The sequence below is a fragment of the Siphateles boraxobius genome, unplaced genomic scaffold, assembly GCF_051911475.1.
Source record: "Siphateles boraxobius isolate OS27281-9 unplaced genomic scaffold, OSU_SipBor_1 2, whole genome shotgun sequence".
In the NCBI taxonomy this organism is placed as follows: domain Eukaryota; kingdom Metazoa; phylum Chordata; class Actinopteri; order Cypriniformes; family Leuciscidae; genus Siphateles; species Siphateles boraxobius.
In genome coordinates this window covers 12905403-12920413 of record NW_027508810.1, presented here as the reverse complement: position 1 = coordinate 12920413, position 15011 = coordinate 12905403, and the positions used below count along the sequence as shown (strand labels likewise).

Below are 15011 nucleotides of genomic sequence, written 5' to 3'. Positions count from 1 at the left end.
ACGTTAGTAAAGTGTTGATCATTTACATATATGTGTGTATATATATGAGAATATATGCAAATCTAATTTCTAAAGGCTGCGGCACCTGAAGATCTTCATAGCATCGGCTCAATCTTTTTTCCATTACTGCCGGGGTAGAACTGGTCATAACAGAAAAGTCAATTTTGCACTTATAGACATCCATCACCCAGCCACCAAAATGATGAGATTTTGCAATATTGTGCTGCCACTCTCAACAAATATCAATATGTTATATTGCCATAGCAGCATTCTTTACAGATACCTTATCCCGAGGCACACGCCGGCCAATCATCTTCCCATTTTCTCAGTCTGATTGAATTACTGATATTATTGGGCCTAATTATGAATTCATGTGCTTGCATAATGCTGAAAAAAAAAAAAAAAACACACACAATCACAACTGTAGCTCATTATAAACAGTGAATGTGATTAGCTGTAGCAGTGATGTAGGGGGGTGTTGACCAGCAGGTGGCCCAGCATTAGTATTCATGAGAGGGAAAGTGCAGCTTTATTTTGAAGCCCCACACCCTCATGACCCACATTAGTTCAGGATGTCCTCATACAGCTGGCCACAACTCGCCAAACATACGGACCCCCAGCTGGACCCTCTGCAACACCACAGACACCGGCACAGCTATTTAAAGGGTTAGTTCAGCCAAAAATCAATATTCTGTCATTACTTACCCTCATTTTGTTCCAAAATTGGAATTGGTTGCTTTTGTCCTTGCAATTAGTCCCCATGGTCATTGAGGCTTTTATGCCTTAAACCCAAAAAAAGCACCATAAAAGTTGTCAGAATTACTTTTTTTTTCTGTGTGAGGAACAGACAGAAATTAAAAGTCATTATTCAATGGAAATCCTCCCCTCTAGTAAGCTGTGAAACCACTGCAACCAAATCATTCAGAGTCAGTGAATTATTCAGACTGCTTATCAGTGAATCAATCATTCTATTCAAACATGAGCAACTTAAATTTTCTCTCTCTAGTCACACAAAACTATCGTATATTATACTTTCAAAATGCCTTTGCAACCTTCTTGAAACTGAATTCATCGTATTTGCATTAGGGATGTGCGCAACGACTAACTTCATTATCGTTTAAATGGAAATTCTACAACAGACCAGTCTAGACTTTGTATATGCTAGTGATATTAACTAATATGGACTTGGACAACCTTAAAAAAATTCGTTCCCATTTCTAATCTTCCCTTTTTTTCTAAAATTCTATTGAATTGTTGCTTAATTATACACTTCATCTTACTTAAAAAAATATGTTTGAGCCCCTTCAATCTGGCTTCTGCAAACTCCACAGCACTAAAACATCATTAGTTAAGGTCTCTAATTACTTAATAGCTTCAGACTCTGGCTGTCTTTCAATTCTGATCCTTCTTGATCTTATCTCTCAGACTGTAGGCAGCTTGTCTCCTTGGGTTGATGCAAGTCCAAAGTTGGTTGTTCAATTAGGTGTTCCCCAGGGATCGATTTTGAGCCCCTTACTTTTTAGCATTTACACTTTTCCTCTTAGTCTTAATTTTTATTTTTACATAGCTGCATTATCACCAGGTTTTTATGTAAACCTGGGTGTCATCTGTCACCTTTATTTAAATGTATTTCTGAGATAAAAAATATCTCAGAAATTTGTATTTGTCTAAATGACTAGCCTGAGGTTATGCTCAGAATACATGTATTTGAAATACGTATTTAATTACTTTTGAGTATTTTGAATTTTGTATTTTCCTTAACAAAAATAAATGTAAATTTGTAATTAAATACTTTGAGAGACTGTAATTTGTATTTAACATACTTAAAATACTTATTTTAAATATGTCATTTTATTTAGCATATATTAACTTTCATCATCAGGCTTAAAGGGATAGTTCATCCAAAAATGAAAATTAGCCCATGATTTACTCACCCTCAAGTCATCCCAGGTGAATATGACATTCTTCTTTCAGACGAATACAATCAGAGTTATTATATTAAAAAATGTCCTGGCTCTCCCATGCTTTATAATGGCAGTGAATTGGCCGTTTAAGTTTTGAAGAATGTCATGTACACCTAGGATGGCTTGAGGGTGAGTGAATCATGGGCTAATTTTAATTTTTTGGTGAACTATCCCTTTAATAGGACCATAGACATAAAATACAAATAGGTCTACCAAATTGCCTATCACAGTTTTTGGCTAGATGCAAGAAAATCACGTGACTTGACGCATCCTATTGACCCTGTTCACATTTCCGGGTATCTCAGAAGTAGTTGAGTACACTTCTATAGCAGTGAATGAGAGACTACATTAAATATATTTTTTCTGTCCCCATTTGCTCAAATAGCAAAAGATAAACGCCACAACAGCGTTTTCACAACTTTCAAAAAGAGTAAAAAAAAAAAAAAAAAGAGATAGATAGATTGATAATGACAATCGGAAGAGAGAAAGATGTCAACTTTGTCACAGTCGCGGTATTAGAAACACCTACACAACAGCGTTAACTAGTTTTTGTGTAGTAATACAAATATAGTGTTATAGGCCTACATGAATTTTTATTATGACAGTATGTGGCAACACGTATGTTAAAAGCGCATCTTCTGCACTAACGATTAAATTCCGATATTCTATACTCTTACAACTCCATTGTTACTCTCGCACTTCAAAATACTGTAAATTTTGTTTGTGTTTTTGTATTTTCAAATTACTTTTATTTTAATTAAATACTTTTTACACAGCAGTATTTTGTATTTTATTTAAACACTTTTGATGAATAAGTATTTGTAATTTGTAATCAAATACTTTTTGATGTATTTGTGCCCATCTCTGGTTATGCTCATTGGTTTTCCCCAAACTACTTAAAACTGGTTCTTTAACCTCACATTTGGATGGCTCTGCTCTGGAGCTTCAAACAAAATGTAAAAATCTGAGGTTGATTTTTGGTGCAAATTTTACATTTGATCCTCATTTGAAAATTAGATTTTTTTTTATTATCTCAGAAACAATGCAAGACTGTGCCCCATGTTTATCTTACTGTCTGGCTGAAAAACTGATCAGTACATTAGTATTTTCCCGCATTGATTATTGAAATGCTCTACTTGCTGGTGTCTCTAAATCTACATCTAAATTGCAGTTATGCTGTATGTGCAAAACTCAGCTGCTATAATCCTAATAAGTGAACACATCACTCCTAGTCAGGTTTTATATAGATGTTAAAATTCTACAAGGCTTTGTATCACAATATTTGTCTGATCTTTTAACCCTCCACACTCCAAGTCGTGATCTCCTCTCCCCCGATTCCGGTTTTTTTTTTTTTTTGTTCCTTCGACTCAGAAGATATTTTGAACAATGTCGGCAACCAAATTGTAGATGGGCTCCATTGACTTCCAAAGAATCCCCCCTCCCTTTTATTTCAATGAACTTAACATTTTTATGTTATATGAACTACATAAATGTGGCCCTGGACGACAAAACCAGTCACATGGGTCAATTTTTTTAAATAGATATTTATACATCACATGGAAGCTGAATAAATAAGCCATTGATGTATGGTTTGTTATGATAGAACAATATTTGGACGAGATACAACAATTCGAAAATCTGGAAACAGAGGGTGCAAAAAATTCAAAACATTGAGAAAATCGCCTTTAAAGTTGTCCATTTATGTCCGCTATTGGGCTGCATTCACTCACAAAAATATTGATTTATTCACGTACGATTTATACATTTACGGTAGGAAATTTACTAAATATCTTCATGGAACATGATCTTTACTTAATATCCTAATGATTTTTGAAATAAAAGAAAAATCGATAATTTTGACCCATACAATGTATTGTTGGCTATTGCCACAAATATACCCATGCTACTTATGACTGGTTTTGTGATCCAGGGTCACAAATATCTAAGCTAATTTGGCAAAAGAAAAAATGTTGTGATAACAAACGGGGCTCCCCGTGATTTCAGCAACAACCCGCACTGAGGCCCCGGATCCGCAAGCTACGGCCCTGGCAGCAGTATCAATTAATCGATTAGTCTCACTCATCCCTAAACGGCTAAAAGAGTGGCTTGCACATTTTTCGAAACTTATCCATTCGTGTTCCATGGATGGACCACCCCTTTAAAAAAAATTCACCTCCAGAGTTTTTTATTGCAAAGTTGTTAATAAAACAAAATGAACAGCTCTATTTCTCAGCTAAGACTGAAAATATTTCTCATACATTGAAGGAAAAAACATTCTGTCAAAGCCTTCATGTTTCACTGGCTTCAGGCCCCGCGGCGGTTTTCAGTGTCAGCCGTAATGTAATTCTAGTCCCACTGTAAAGCGCAGGGCAGTCAGAGGGGCGGGTGGTCTGGAGAGAGGGTCTTCTCCAGACTACTCATGCCAGGGGACAAATTGACTGAGCCTTTGTGCTTCATAATCCACTTGCATAATTTAAAAGCCTGAGCAAGGATGGCCATTAGGCCGAGTATGGATGTATTCAAATGCAGCCATAAAGGGCCTCTGGGAAATTCCTGCAAAGTGTATACTTTCCAGTGTTTGAATCTGCTTAATTTACTTTCCTCTAAAAATTGGTTGGGGGTATATAAAGCTCCAAAAAAACAAATGTTTCAAAGTAATATTAAAACAATGTCAATATTCAATGTGACTTTGACTTTTAAATTTCAAATAAGGACTACAGCACCATATAAAAAAAAAATTCATTCCCCTAAAATGGTTGAAACAGTGCATGAAGGGATATATCCATAAAGAAAAATATTTGATAAGTTTACTGGTTACTAATATATATATATATATATATATATATATATATATATATATAGATATGTGTGTGTGTGTGTGTGTGTTTGTGTGTGTGTGTGTGTGTGTGTGTGTGTGTGTGTGTATACATTTTACATATATAAAGGTATACAATATAATATTTTATATATTTTATGTATATATTTTTTAAATTGCAATGACCAATAAACAAAACAGACCTTCTATCTTTTCTGATATTTTCCTTTGTCTGTTTTTGGGGTTTTGTTACGACTATGAAAGGGCTTCCTGCATTTAAGATATGTATCATGCTTTGATTTTGTCACATTTTTGTCATAGTAGTAACATAACTACTTTACTTACTGCTTTTTAGAAATTATAACAAAATAATGTTACTACAATATAAAAACTTGCAAGGATGCCAGCCCTTTAATAAGATAATTTTTTTCTTTATTAGGGGCCTTCTGTATCTTTTTTTTAAATGTATGCGCCACAAAAGTATTAAAAAAAAGAATTGAAGTTCAGAAATTGAATATATGCTCAACACAGATGTCAAGACGTCATTATCAGAGTGGAATGCATTTTCTTTTGTAATAAATAGATAGATTCTCTCTCTCTCTCACACACACACACACACGCACGCACGCACGCACGCACAAACACACACACACACACACACACACACACACACAATATGGAAACATTCCAAAGACATATTGATTTTTACACTGTACAAAATGTATATTATCTCCCCTAACACTAACCCTACCCATCACAGAAAACATTTTTACATTTTCACATCACAACACATAACACATCACATTTAAAAAAAAAACTTTTATAAGCTTTATAAGCTTTTATTTAGAAGCTTTTCCTCATAGCGACCAAAAAATGTCCCCACAAGGACAAGGATTTCAGATATTGCAGTCTTTGCATGGACGAAGAACATAATGTGTTTAAAATGCACATACACAGTTCATTTGAATGATAACATTTTCCCTTTTTAATGCTGTTAAACAATGTACGGAGCAAACTGTTTGCTGAAAATATCCACAATAATGAAATAGGAGCGCAGTTTATTTGCCAATCAGTTGTGCCTGAAAGTTGTGTTCATTACTATATATGTGTGTGCTCATATCCAACAACCCCCTCTAATCCTTCTCTATGGTATACCACACACAAACACACGATTGACCCACAGATCATGGTGATTCTTAGTTTAGCTCACACAAATTTCACAATTCTCACAAACTGTTCAGATGTTTTAGTTCAGAAAACCTTTAATAGAATTAGATTTAGCATTATGACATATTTCAATAAATATTGTGTTATATACAGATATAGCAGAAATGGTACATTCCGTTTTTCTTCAAATTGCTCACATTTCTGTACAAGCCAAAAATATCTGCCATTGAATTCTATTCATGCAAAAAATTCCATGTTTTAGTATTGGAACATAAAAAATAAGATTTTGCTGTTCTTTTCACTGCTTGGAAGTGCACTCGGAGTATGACAAGAAGCAAATGAAGAGATGCACTTTGTGCCAATCCACAATAGAAGCAAATAAACCCCAAAATTAAGGCCATACCAACTTGTGCAAAAATAAAATTTTACCCACAGGTTTTGCGTACATAAATTACATATGATGGCCATGCCAATCATCACTCAGAGATCACCACTTCCTGGACAGCTGCGATCAAATCCAAGGTGGCATTAATCAAAACAGGACAAATCAATAAATGAATGATAAACACACAAATAAGATTCAGAAATCATCAGGACATTAAAATGATATTTTCATGATTATTAAGCCAAATAACAAATCGTATTTGCATATAGCACATATTTCACATCACATTGTCCTTGTGTTCCCGAGCCAGTATTATTTGTTAGAACTCGTCGTGTATATTGCGTGTGTGAGGGCCCGGGGCGTCCCTGCTGTCCTTTACACACGGGACAGTCCAGCAACATCGTCAATAGCCTTAAGCAGGGTTCATCAAGAAAGAAATCGGTCATTAACAGCAACATGAAGCTGAAAGTATTTCTACAAATGTTCTCTAAATGTGTTTTTGACTACATATTTGCGTTTCCCCATTTCAAGAATGAGCACATCAAGTGTATAAAGCAACTTTATGACTTTCCACACTGTACACCGTGATGTATATCATACATCGTGTGCCTCTATCAGTCTCACACACGGGACCTGCCGGAAGAATGACTACTTGAAACAACAATGATTTATATTGTTTGTAATGTTACAGATCCAGTCGTGAACACTCCTTTCAGCACAATTCATCATGTGTGAACATTCAAATGATGTGTGAAATGTGTTCTTGCTACATTGTGCTGCATGTGGATAGCGTTTCACATTACAATGTTCTCGGGTAGAACTCAGCTTCTGCTTAACGTATCATACAGCGAGGTCTAATATATAGTGTAACCCAGTGTCTACACGAGGTGAGGTATAAACCAGTTTTCAGATCACACATTTGAGCACTTTATCACAAGCCGATTCATTTGAGGGAGAAGATTTGATGTTAAGAATCAAAAATAGCCCTTCAAATTTACCATGATGCCTGGCCATTTAAAGAAATAAAAACCAATACGTTATTTATTAAGTCAATGGAATCAAATATAATAAATTAAAATGTGCCATCAATTACCTATGAACTTATTTAGCTTCACTCTCAACCAAAAATATATATACGTACATCAAAACATCATGATACCATTTGGACCTAGATGCAAGTTCGGATTTCTTGGTAATATTTTTCTGTCACAAAATGTCTGACTAGTCGCAGTGTATAAAGATATATGCTTGTAGGTTTTCTTGAATAAATGTTTGAAAAACGGAATAAATTACAAATGTTACAGGTCTTACAAAATTGGTCAATGTCAAACAGGACGAAATGGAGATGACAAAAATTGGTCAAACTTCAGTTTGAAAACCGGAAAGGCTAAATTGACTACAGAGTAACAAAACTGCTCTTTGGTTTTAAACAAAAATAAATAAATAAATAAATATGTCACGCATGGCAAAATCTTGCATATCCTACACAGAGCATCTATCACACAGTCTGGACACAAGCTCACTTTGTATAATAGTGTTTCTCTTCAGTTCGGCAGTCAAACAAAACATTACAAAAGTGAAAAATGACATCATCTGCACCACACACAAAAAAGCCTCGCCATGCATAGACAGCAAATGAGCATGACTGGAAGAGAAAATTGAACATGTACGAAATAGCATCTTTCGGGGCCTTCGGAATAAAACGGCCATATTCAACATGATGAACACTAAAAATAATTGCATATACTGTAGGATTATTGCATAGAGAAGCCAGATGAAGATGCATCCTAAATTTCACAAACTAAACCTTTGTGCACTTTTTTAATTCTGTTGCACAATGCAGTGTTTATACATATAGTTTGAAAAAGAAAAAAAAATCACTGTAATATACATTTGGTTGGAAATATAGATCTAGTATCATGGCACTGGCTGCACTGCTAAACCAAGCTTATAAAAAAAACACTGTTGAAGTATGAGATATGAAAGATCCCTTTGCTTTTCTTTTTGTCCGTTTCTGATATACTCTGAGATGATGAAAACGATGGCAAAACAAAAGAATGCAAAGAGAAAAAAATGCTTAAAGGTATATTTTATTTATTTTACTTGTAGCTAGATGAATGTGAAAAGTGAAAGTGACACGTGATGGCCAAGTATGGTAACCCCTGCATTTAACCCATCCAAGTAAGTGCACACACATTAGGAGCAGAGTAGTGAGTAGTGAACATACACACACACACACACACACTGCAAATGTGGATACACACACCCGGAGCAGCGGGCAGCCTTGAGTGGCGCCGGGGGAGCGATTGGGGGTTAGGTGCCTTGCTCAAGGACACCTCAGTCATATTCCTGCCGGTACTGGAATCGAACCAGCAACCTTTGGGTCACCAGTACAACTCTGTTACCATTAGGCCATGACTTTGTGGGGGTTATGACTTTGTGACTCAGGGGGGTTTAGATATATCTAATGGTAACACTTTACAATAAAGTTTATTAGTTAACATTAGTTAACTACATTAGTTAGCATGAACTAATAATGAACTGCACTTATTAACAGCTTATTAACAGCTTATTAACAGCTACAGCATTTATTCATCTTTGTTAATGTTAATTTCAACATTTACTAATACTTTAAATCTTAAAATCTTCTTAACATCAGTTAATGCGCTGTGAACTAACATGCGCAAACAACAAACAGCTGTATTTGTATTAACTAACGTTAACAAAGATGAATAAATACAGTAACAAATGTATTGTTCATGCATGTTAGTTGATACATTAACTAATGTTAACTAATTAACCTTGTTGTAAAGTGTTACCAATAAATGATTTGTATTTCCCCCCCACTCAACCCTTAGCAGGGTTGTTTTGGCTTTTAATATATCAACTGTTGAACGCAAATAAATAAATAAATAAATAAATAAATGAAATTGTCATTTATCAACCTAAAAGATGACGTTTGGCACATGAACAGAACATAACCTGATGTTTTTAAAAACAAAAACAAACAAAAAAATTTAAAAGAGCACAGATAGAGGAACACATTGACCACAGCTCAAATATATATATATATATATATATATATATATATATTTATTTTATTTTTTTCACTGGCACTCATCAAGATCCAATAATAATCGACATCAGAATGAACATCCAGGACATGTACTGTACCAAAACAAATCTCGGTCTCTGCAACGTTTTCATCGTATAATCATGGAAGCCCCAAACTGCCTCGAGACATCAAAAAAAGTTGAATTTTCAATCACTTTCTTATGGAAGTATTATCATTTAAATATATGATATATTACAGCAGTAATGTTTCTCCATATTCCCGCAATGCAGTGCGTCTTCAAGTTGCAAAAAAAGTTGTACAAGTTTTCCTCTTGGATTCCCAGTCATCAGTTCAGAAGTTCTTAAGTTGAATATTTACTTTTAGTCATTTTCATTTTTTTAGTAAATATATTGCCACATTCATATATCATGCATTTTACTGCATTGCTATTGCACAGGTCCGGATTATTCAGAAGGACAGGAGGGAAAGAGACGAAAAAAAAGAGGAATAAATACCTCTGCCGGGGACTCGTCATCACCGAAAGCGAGTGAGAGCGCTGCAGTGAGAGAAAGGCGGGCACGGTGGGACGCGGGGAGGGCTGTAGAGACGGGTGTATTCGGATCTCTTTACTGCATTATTTACTTCATATTGTGAACATCCTCGCTGCGGATGATCTTGTAAATGATCCAGTAGAAAATGTTAAAAATGAGGAAGACCAGCGGAAAGGCCACACGCGACACTGTGTCGATCCGTTTGGCGCGGCTGATGAAGAGCTTGCGCATCTCCTCGACGGTCTTCTCAGGGGGGTTGGTGGAGGTGGGTGCGTTGTTGTTGTTGCCCTTGATGGCCATGCCGTCTTTGCCCTGGAGACACGCCGGACCCATGCCGTAGGCGGAGAAGCTGAATCTCCCGTCTCCCGCCTCGTCCTCCTGCAATACAGCACAAGTGTTGATAGGTCAAGAAACACGTTATTCACACGCTTCACCTTAAACAATGCGATTTTATTAAACCCCTTTCACGCAGAGCTTCCGGAAAATACACTGATAATGTGTCCCGGGATCATTTGATTTTGATTCCTTCACACTGCTAGTGATTTTCTGGAAGCTGTGCGTGCGTTTACACACATCCTAGTAAAGACATGTGACATCAGGATGTCGAACACAAACTTTCTTCTTTGTTACTGGGCAATGTGAAAATTTATCTGCATTTAAAACCCCTGGTCAAAGAGTCGCACGATAACTACACCATTGCGAAGACACGTCCGTCATCACTATGTCACCCCTTACGGCAGGGGTCATCAACTATATTTGTCAGAGGGCCAGAATTTTACCATACAGTCTCCTTGGGGGCCGGAGCCTTAAAAAAAAATTAAATAAAAAATCAAATTTTGGTATAACATTATGATTGATGTTTATTGTTAATACTTTTTCCATTTCATTACAAAACTGAAGGCCTTTATGAGTCAGGTTCCTATCACCTATACCACAGACAACCACCAGGGGAGATAGATATTTTGCCTCAACTCAATTAAGTCAATTTTACTTATAGAGCACTTGAAAAACAAACACCGAGGAAGTGACAGGAAAGGGTCTCTTAACAGAGGTAAAATGGCACTCTCAAAGGCTATGAAACGCAAAGTTGATATTGAAAACAGGTCCTTCAATGATGACTGGACTGAAAAAGTACGCATTTATCATGCCAACCTTACGGAATGCCACAAATCAATGGACAGAGTTATTGCATCTGTCAAACAAGTCCCTCTATCTGCCTCAACTAATGCACGTCGTGTACACATTTTGGTGGAGCAAGTTCAGCGAGCTGTCATTGACGGGGTCAAGGAAGCCAAATATATTTCGCTGGCTATTGATGAGTCCACTGACAACACGGATATCTCACAGTTGTGCGTTTTTGTCAGATACTATGATGGCAAAGATTTCCGAGAAGAGCTGCTGGCATTGCTTCCACTCGAGGACAACACCACTGCTGACATCATCTTTGGAAAACTGGAGGATTTTTTAAAAAGCCATGGATTGTCCCTGGATAAAATAAACCGAACAGTGACAGATGGTGCACCTGCCATGATTGGAAAAAATAAGGGTCTGGTGAACAGAATAAAGACTGTCGCTCCTAAAACTAACGCGCTCCATTGTATCATCCATCAAAGTGTGCTGTGCGCAAAGCTAAGTGGGGAGCTCAAAGAGGTGATTGAAAAAACAATGAAAATTATTAACCACATCAGAGGAACTTCAAGCACGCAGCACCGCCTGTTCCGCAAATTCGTGCTGGAATCCCAGGCTTCTCATGATGACCTGTTACTACTCCACAATGACGTGCGCTGGCTGAGTAAGGGCAAAGCACTGGAGCGCTTCGTTGAACTCCATTTTGACATTTTCTCCCATTTAAATACACTTAATCTACAGCTGCAAGGAAAAGAAAAATCAGTGGTGGATTTAGTGGAAAAACTTGAAGCCTTTGGGAACAAACTTGATCTGTTCCACGCAGATTTGTTGTCAGGGAGGCTGCTGCACTTCAACACACTGAAGACAGTGGGAGAAGGCAACGTAACAGACAAGATGAAGATATTTATCACACAATTAAAAGACAACTTCTCTGCTAGATTTGATGACTTTTTTATTTTCAGGGATGTCATTGGATTTGTGCGTGACCCATTCACCATCACCCCAAGCAGAGAATTCTCCACAAACGCGGTGATAATGCTGCAGTTGGACGAGGCAGCCATTCAGAGCGAGCTGGCTGAAATTCAGGCCGCAGGCGCCATGAAGGCTGCTCTCACTGGTGCTGAAAGCCTGAGCGCGTTTTGGATATCTTGTCCCGAGGTCTATGGCACACTGAAGACGCTGGCTATGTATGTGCTCACCATGTTCGGTTCAACCTACACCTGTGAGGCTGCGTTCTCCAAGATGAACTCGATTAAAACGCACGAGAGGAACCGTCTGTCAACCCAGTCTTTGGAGGACTGTTTGCGCATAAGTCTGACAGCGGCCAAGCCTGATGTGAAAAAGTTAGTGTCAGAGGGGAAATGTAACTTCAGCCATTGATTAATTAGTATTATAGTAGTCCATTTCAGCCTTGTGATTTGATTTCGCTATAGCCCACTTAACGTTTTATTTGCTGTGCGAACAATATTTGTGACCTTTTTGTTCTGGTTCCAGGCTATTTATTTACCATGCTATTTTAAATTGTGCCTGATCGTTTTTTCCTTCTTTTTTAGTCCTGAGGAGTTTTCTAGTTCCAAGCATGTTGTTGAGACTTTGAAATAAAAAACAAATGTTAAGCAAGGGCATGAGGAAAAGTTATGTTTTAAAAAAAACTGTGTGAAACAATAAATACAAAACAGTGTAACGAGTCTGTCCTCATTTTGGGGTGTAGCCTAAATAGAGTCATAAATGGTGGTGATTACTGAGAAGAGACTCAGTTGTTGCTGCTTTTAGTTGCTTTAATAGTGTAGAATAGGCCTACATATTTTCTCTTTGATCCTCACAATTTTGGAATCCAGTCGCGGGCCGGATCGAACGGCTTGGGTGCCGCATTCGGCCCGCGGGCCGCCAGTTGATGATCACTGCCTTACGGCCTTGGTCCTGCCTTTTGTTCACTTCTGTTGGGACTGAACCCAGCAATAGGGGCTTTTGCACCGGGTAGTTCTAGAAACTTAGTTCTAGGAACTAGCCACCAGGGTGGTTCCCCGAGAATTAATAGTTCCCCAAGGAACGTTTTCCTGGTTGCATTCGCACCGCCAGTAGGAAGTCTGAAGTGACGTAAGCCGTGCTTGTTGTTGTAACTTTTATTTTGACGGTGCGGCAGACTTTTATTTTGACGGTGCTGAGAACGCCAGAGCCTGAGCTCACAGTGATCCCATTCTCTGTCTTCATTAGTTTACGACCTGTTTATCAGTCCTGTCTAATACTGTTATACAGAGAAAGTAGACAGTATATGAAAAGTTATTAGTGTATGCCGTGTGGTTGATGCCCAATGTCGCTAGCAGAACATAAATATATAATTTAAGAGGCCCATCCATCACTGTTTTCCATGTTCGTAGAGTTAGTTTCTGGAGTTACACTGCTTTAAAAATGGCAGGTGCTGGTGTTTCGCGTGCGTTCGGCAAATCAGCGTACACTAACGTCACTGGTAGTTCCTATAGTGCTGGTTAAGACCCTACTCTGAAGTAGGAGCTGAATTAGTTCCTCCAATAGGAGATCCTAGAACTAAAATCGCTCCAAGTTCCTGCGGAGCGAACACGCCAAAATCCGGGTAGCCAACAGTTATAGGAACTATGAAAGGTTTCTCCGGTGAGAAAACCCCTATTGTTACTAGGTCCACATCCTGGGACATGTTTGCGTTCAAACAGAAGGCACTATAGCAATTCTATGGCAGTTTTCTGGGATCAACGCTCTGTGTGAAAGGGGCTTGAGGGATTTTAATTCTCTGATCGTCTACTACTAGCACTCACCCTCATACCATCCCAAATGTACGACTTTTTTTTAGAAGAACAAAATTGAAGATTTTTAGAAAAATAATCCATCTCTGAGAATCAAATGGTGACGCATCCAATTCAAGGAAAATCTTGATTGCACAGTCAGCACTGTATAATATGAGTATGCTCAATGCTAGAGACTTGTAAACAGGTCACACTATGCGTGCGTCCAATCAATGACACTGACACCGCAAATAAGAACGTTAACCCAGGGTTCAGGAATGTACAGTATGACATTTATGAATATCCAGGAATAATTGTTAACCGTAAAGTATGTGCAGAGTGAAATGTGAAGGAAGATGAATTCTGTTTACCAAGGTTTACAATGACCCAGTGTTAACTAGTTCAAGTGAGGAGTTCTTTTCCAAAACGCTATAAATCCATTTCAATAGTTTTCAGGAAAATTACATTTTTTACCTATACCCACACATTTTGTGAATATTCAATTTAGCCTGTTAAAATGTTTTATTGGCTCAGTCTGAACATGTTGATCAATGATTATTAAATCAAACAACAATATTGTTTATGATAAATTAAAAGTTATTTTTTTTCTCAAAATGCGATAAATCCATCCATTTTTTTTCAAAACGCTATAAATCCATCAATTTTCGCCAAAAATGTATGGTTTGTCTTTAAAAAAATAAAAAAAATAAAAAGAGAACATGCAACATATAATCAGGGGCTCATAATATAAATTAAGTTTAGTAACACATTTAGGCTAATAGTCATTTGGTGCAGAACCTGAAAATAGTAATGATATCAATAGCTATTCAATAAGTTGTTTAGTAATACATTCAGAGTCATTTTTAGTAAAGTGTCAAACCTGTAACAAGTAGGACCATTTTGTCCACTACATATGCATGAAAAAAAACCCCGAATTATTAAAAATATTCAATAATGATAACGATATTCAAAAGCAGTGATGGGCACCCCTCCATCACATGCACACATACATGCATGAATAGGCTTACACAGCATGTGAGCAAAGCGGAGCGGCGTGACGCTTAAATATAAGTAAAAAAAAAAAACGTAAACATACGTTTCATATTTACGTTTAATAATATAATGTTTTTTTTATTTTTTATTTCATCTATGTTGATGATATGAAAAGGGAACCGCATGAGATGAGTAAG

The 15011-nt window shown here is 37.1% G+C and overlaps 1 protein-coding gene across 2 annotated transcripts in view; it reads right to left on the bottom strand.

Moving 5' to 3' along the window:
• Positions 1-9284: 9284 nt before the first annotated feature.
• Positions 9285-15011, bottom strand: part of glra1 (glycine receptor, alpha 1) — a 55405-nt gene continuing 49678 nt past the window's right edge. For both annotated transcript variants that reach the window (XM_077235954.1, XM_077235953.1), the window contains one exon: positions 9285-10315. In XM_077235954.1, coding sequence (XP_077092069.1) covers positions 10025-10315 — 291 coding nt within the window. In that variant the 3' untranslated portion in view covers positions 9285-10024. The remainder of the gene's footprint in view (positions 10316-15011) is intronic.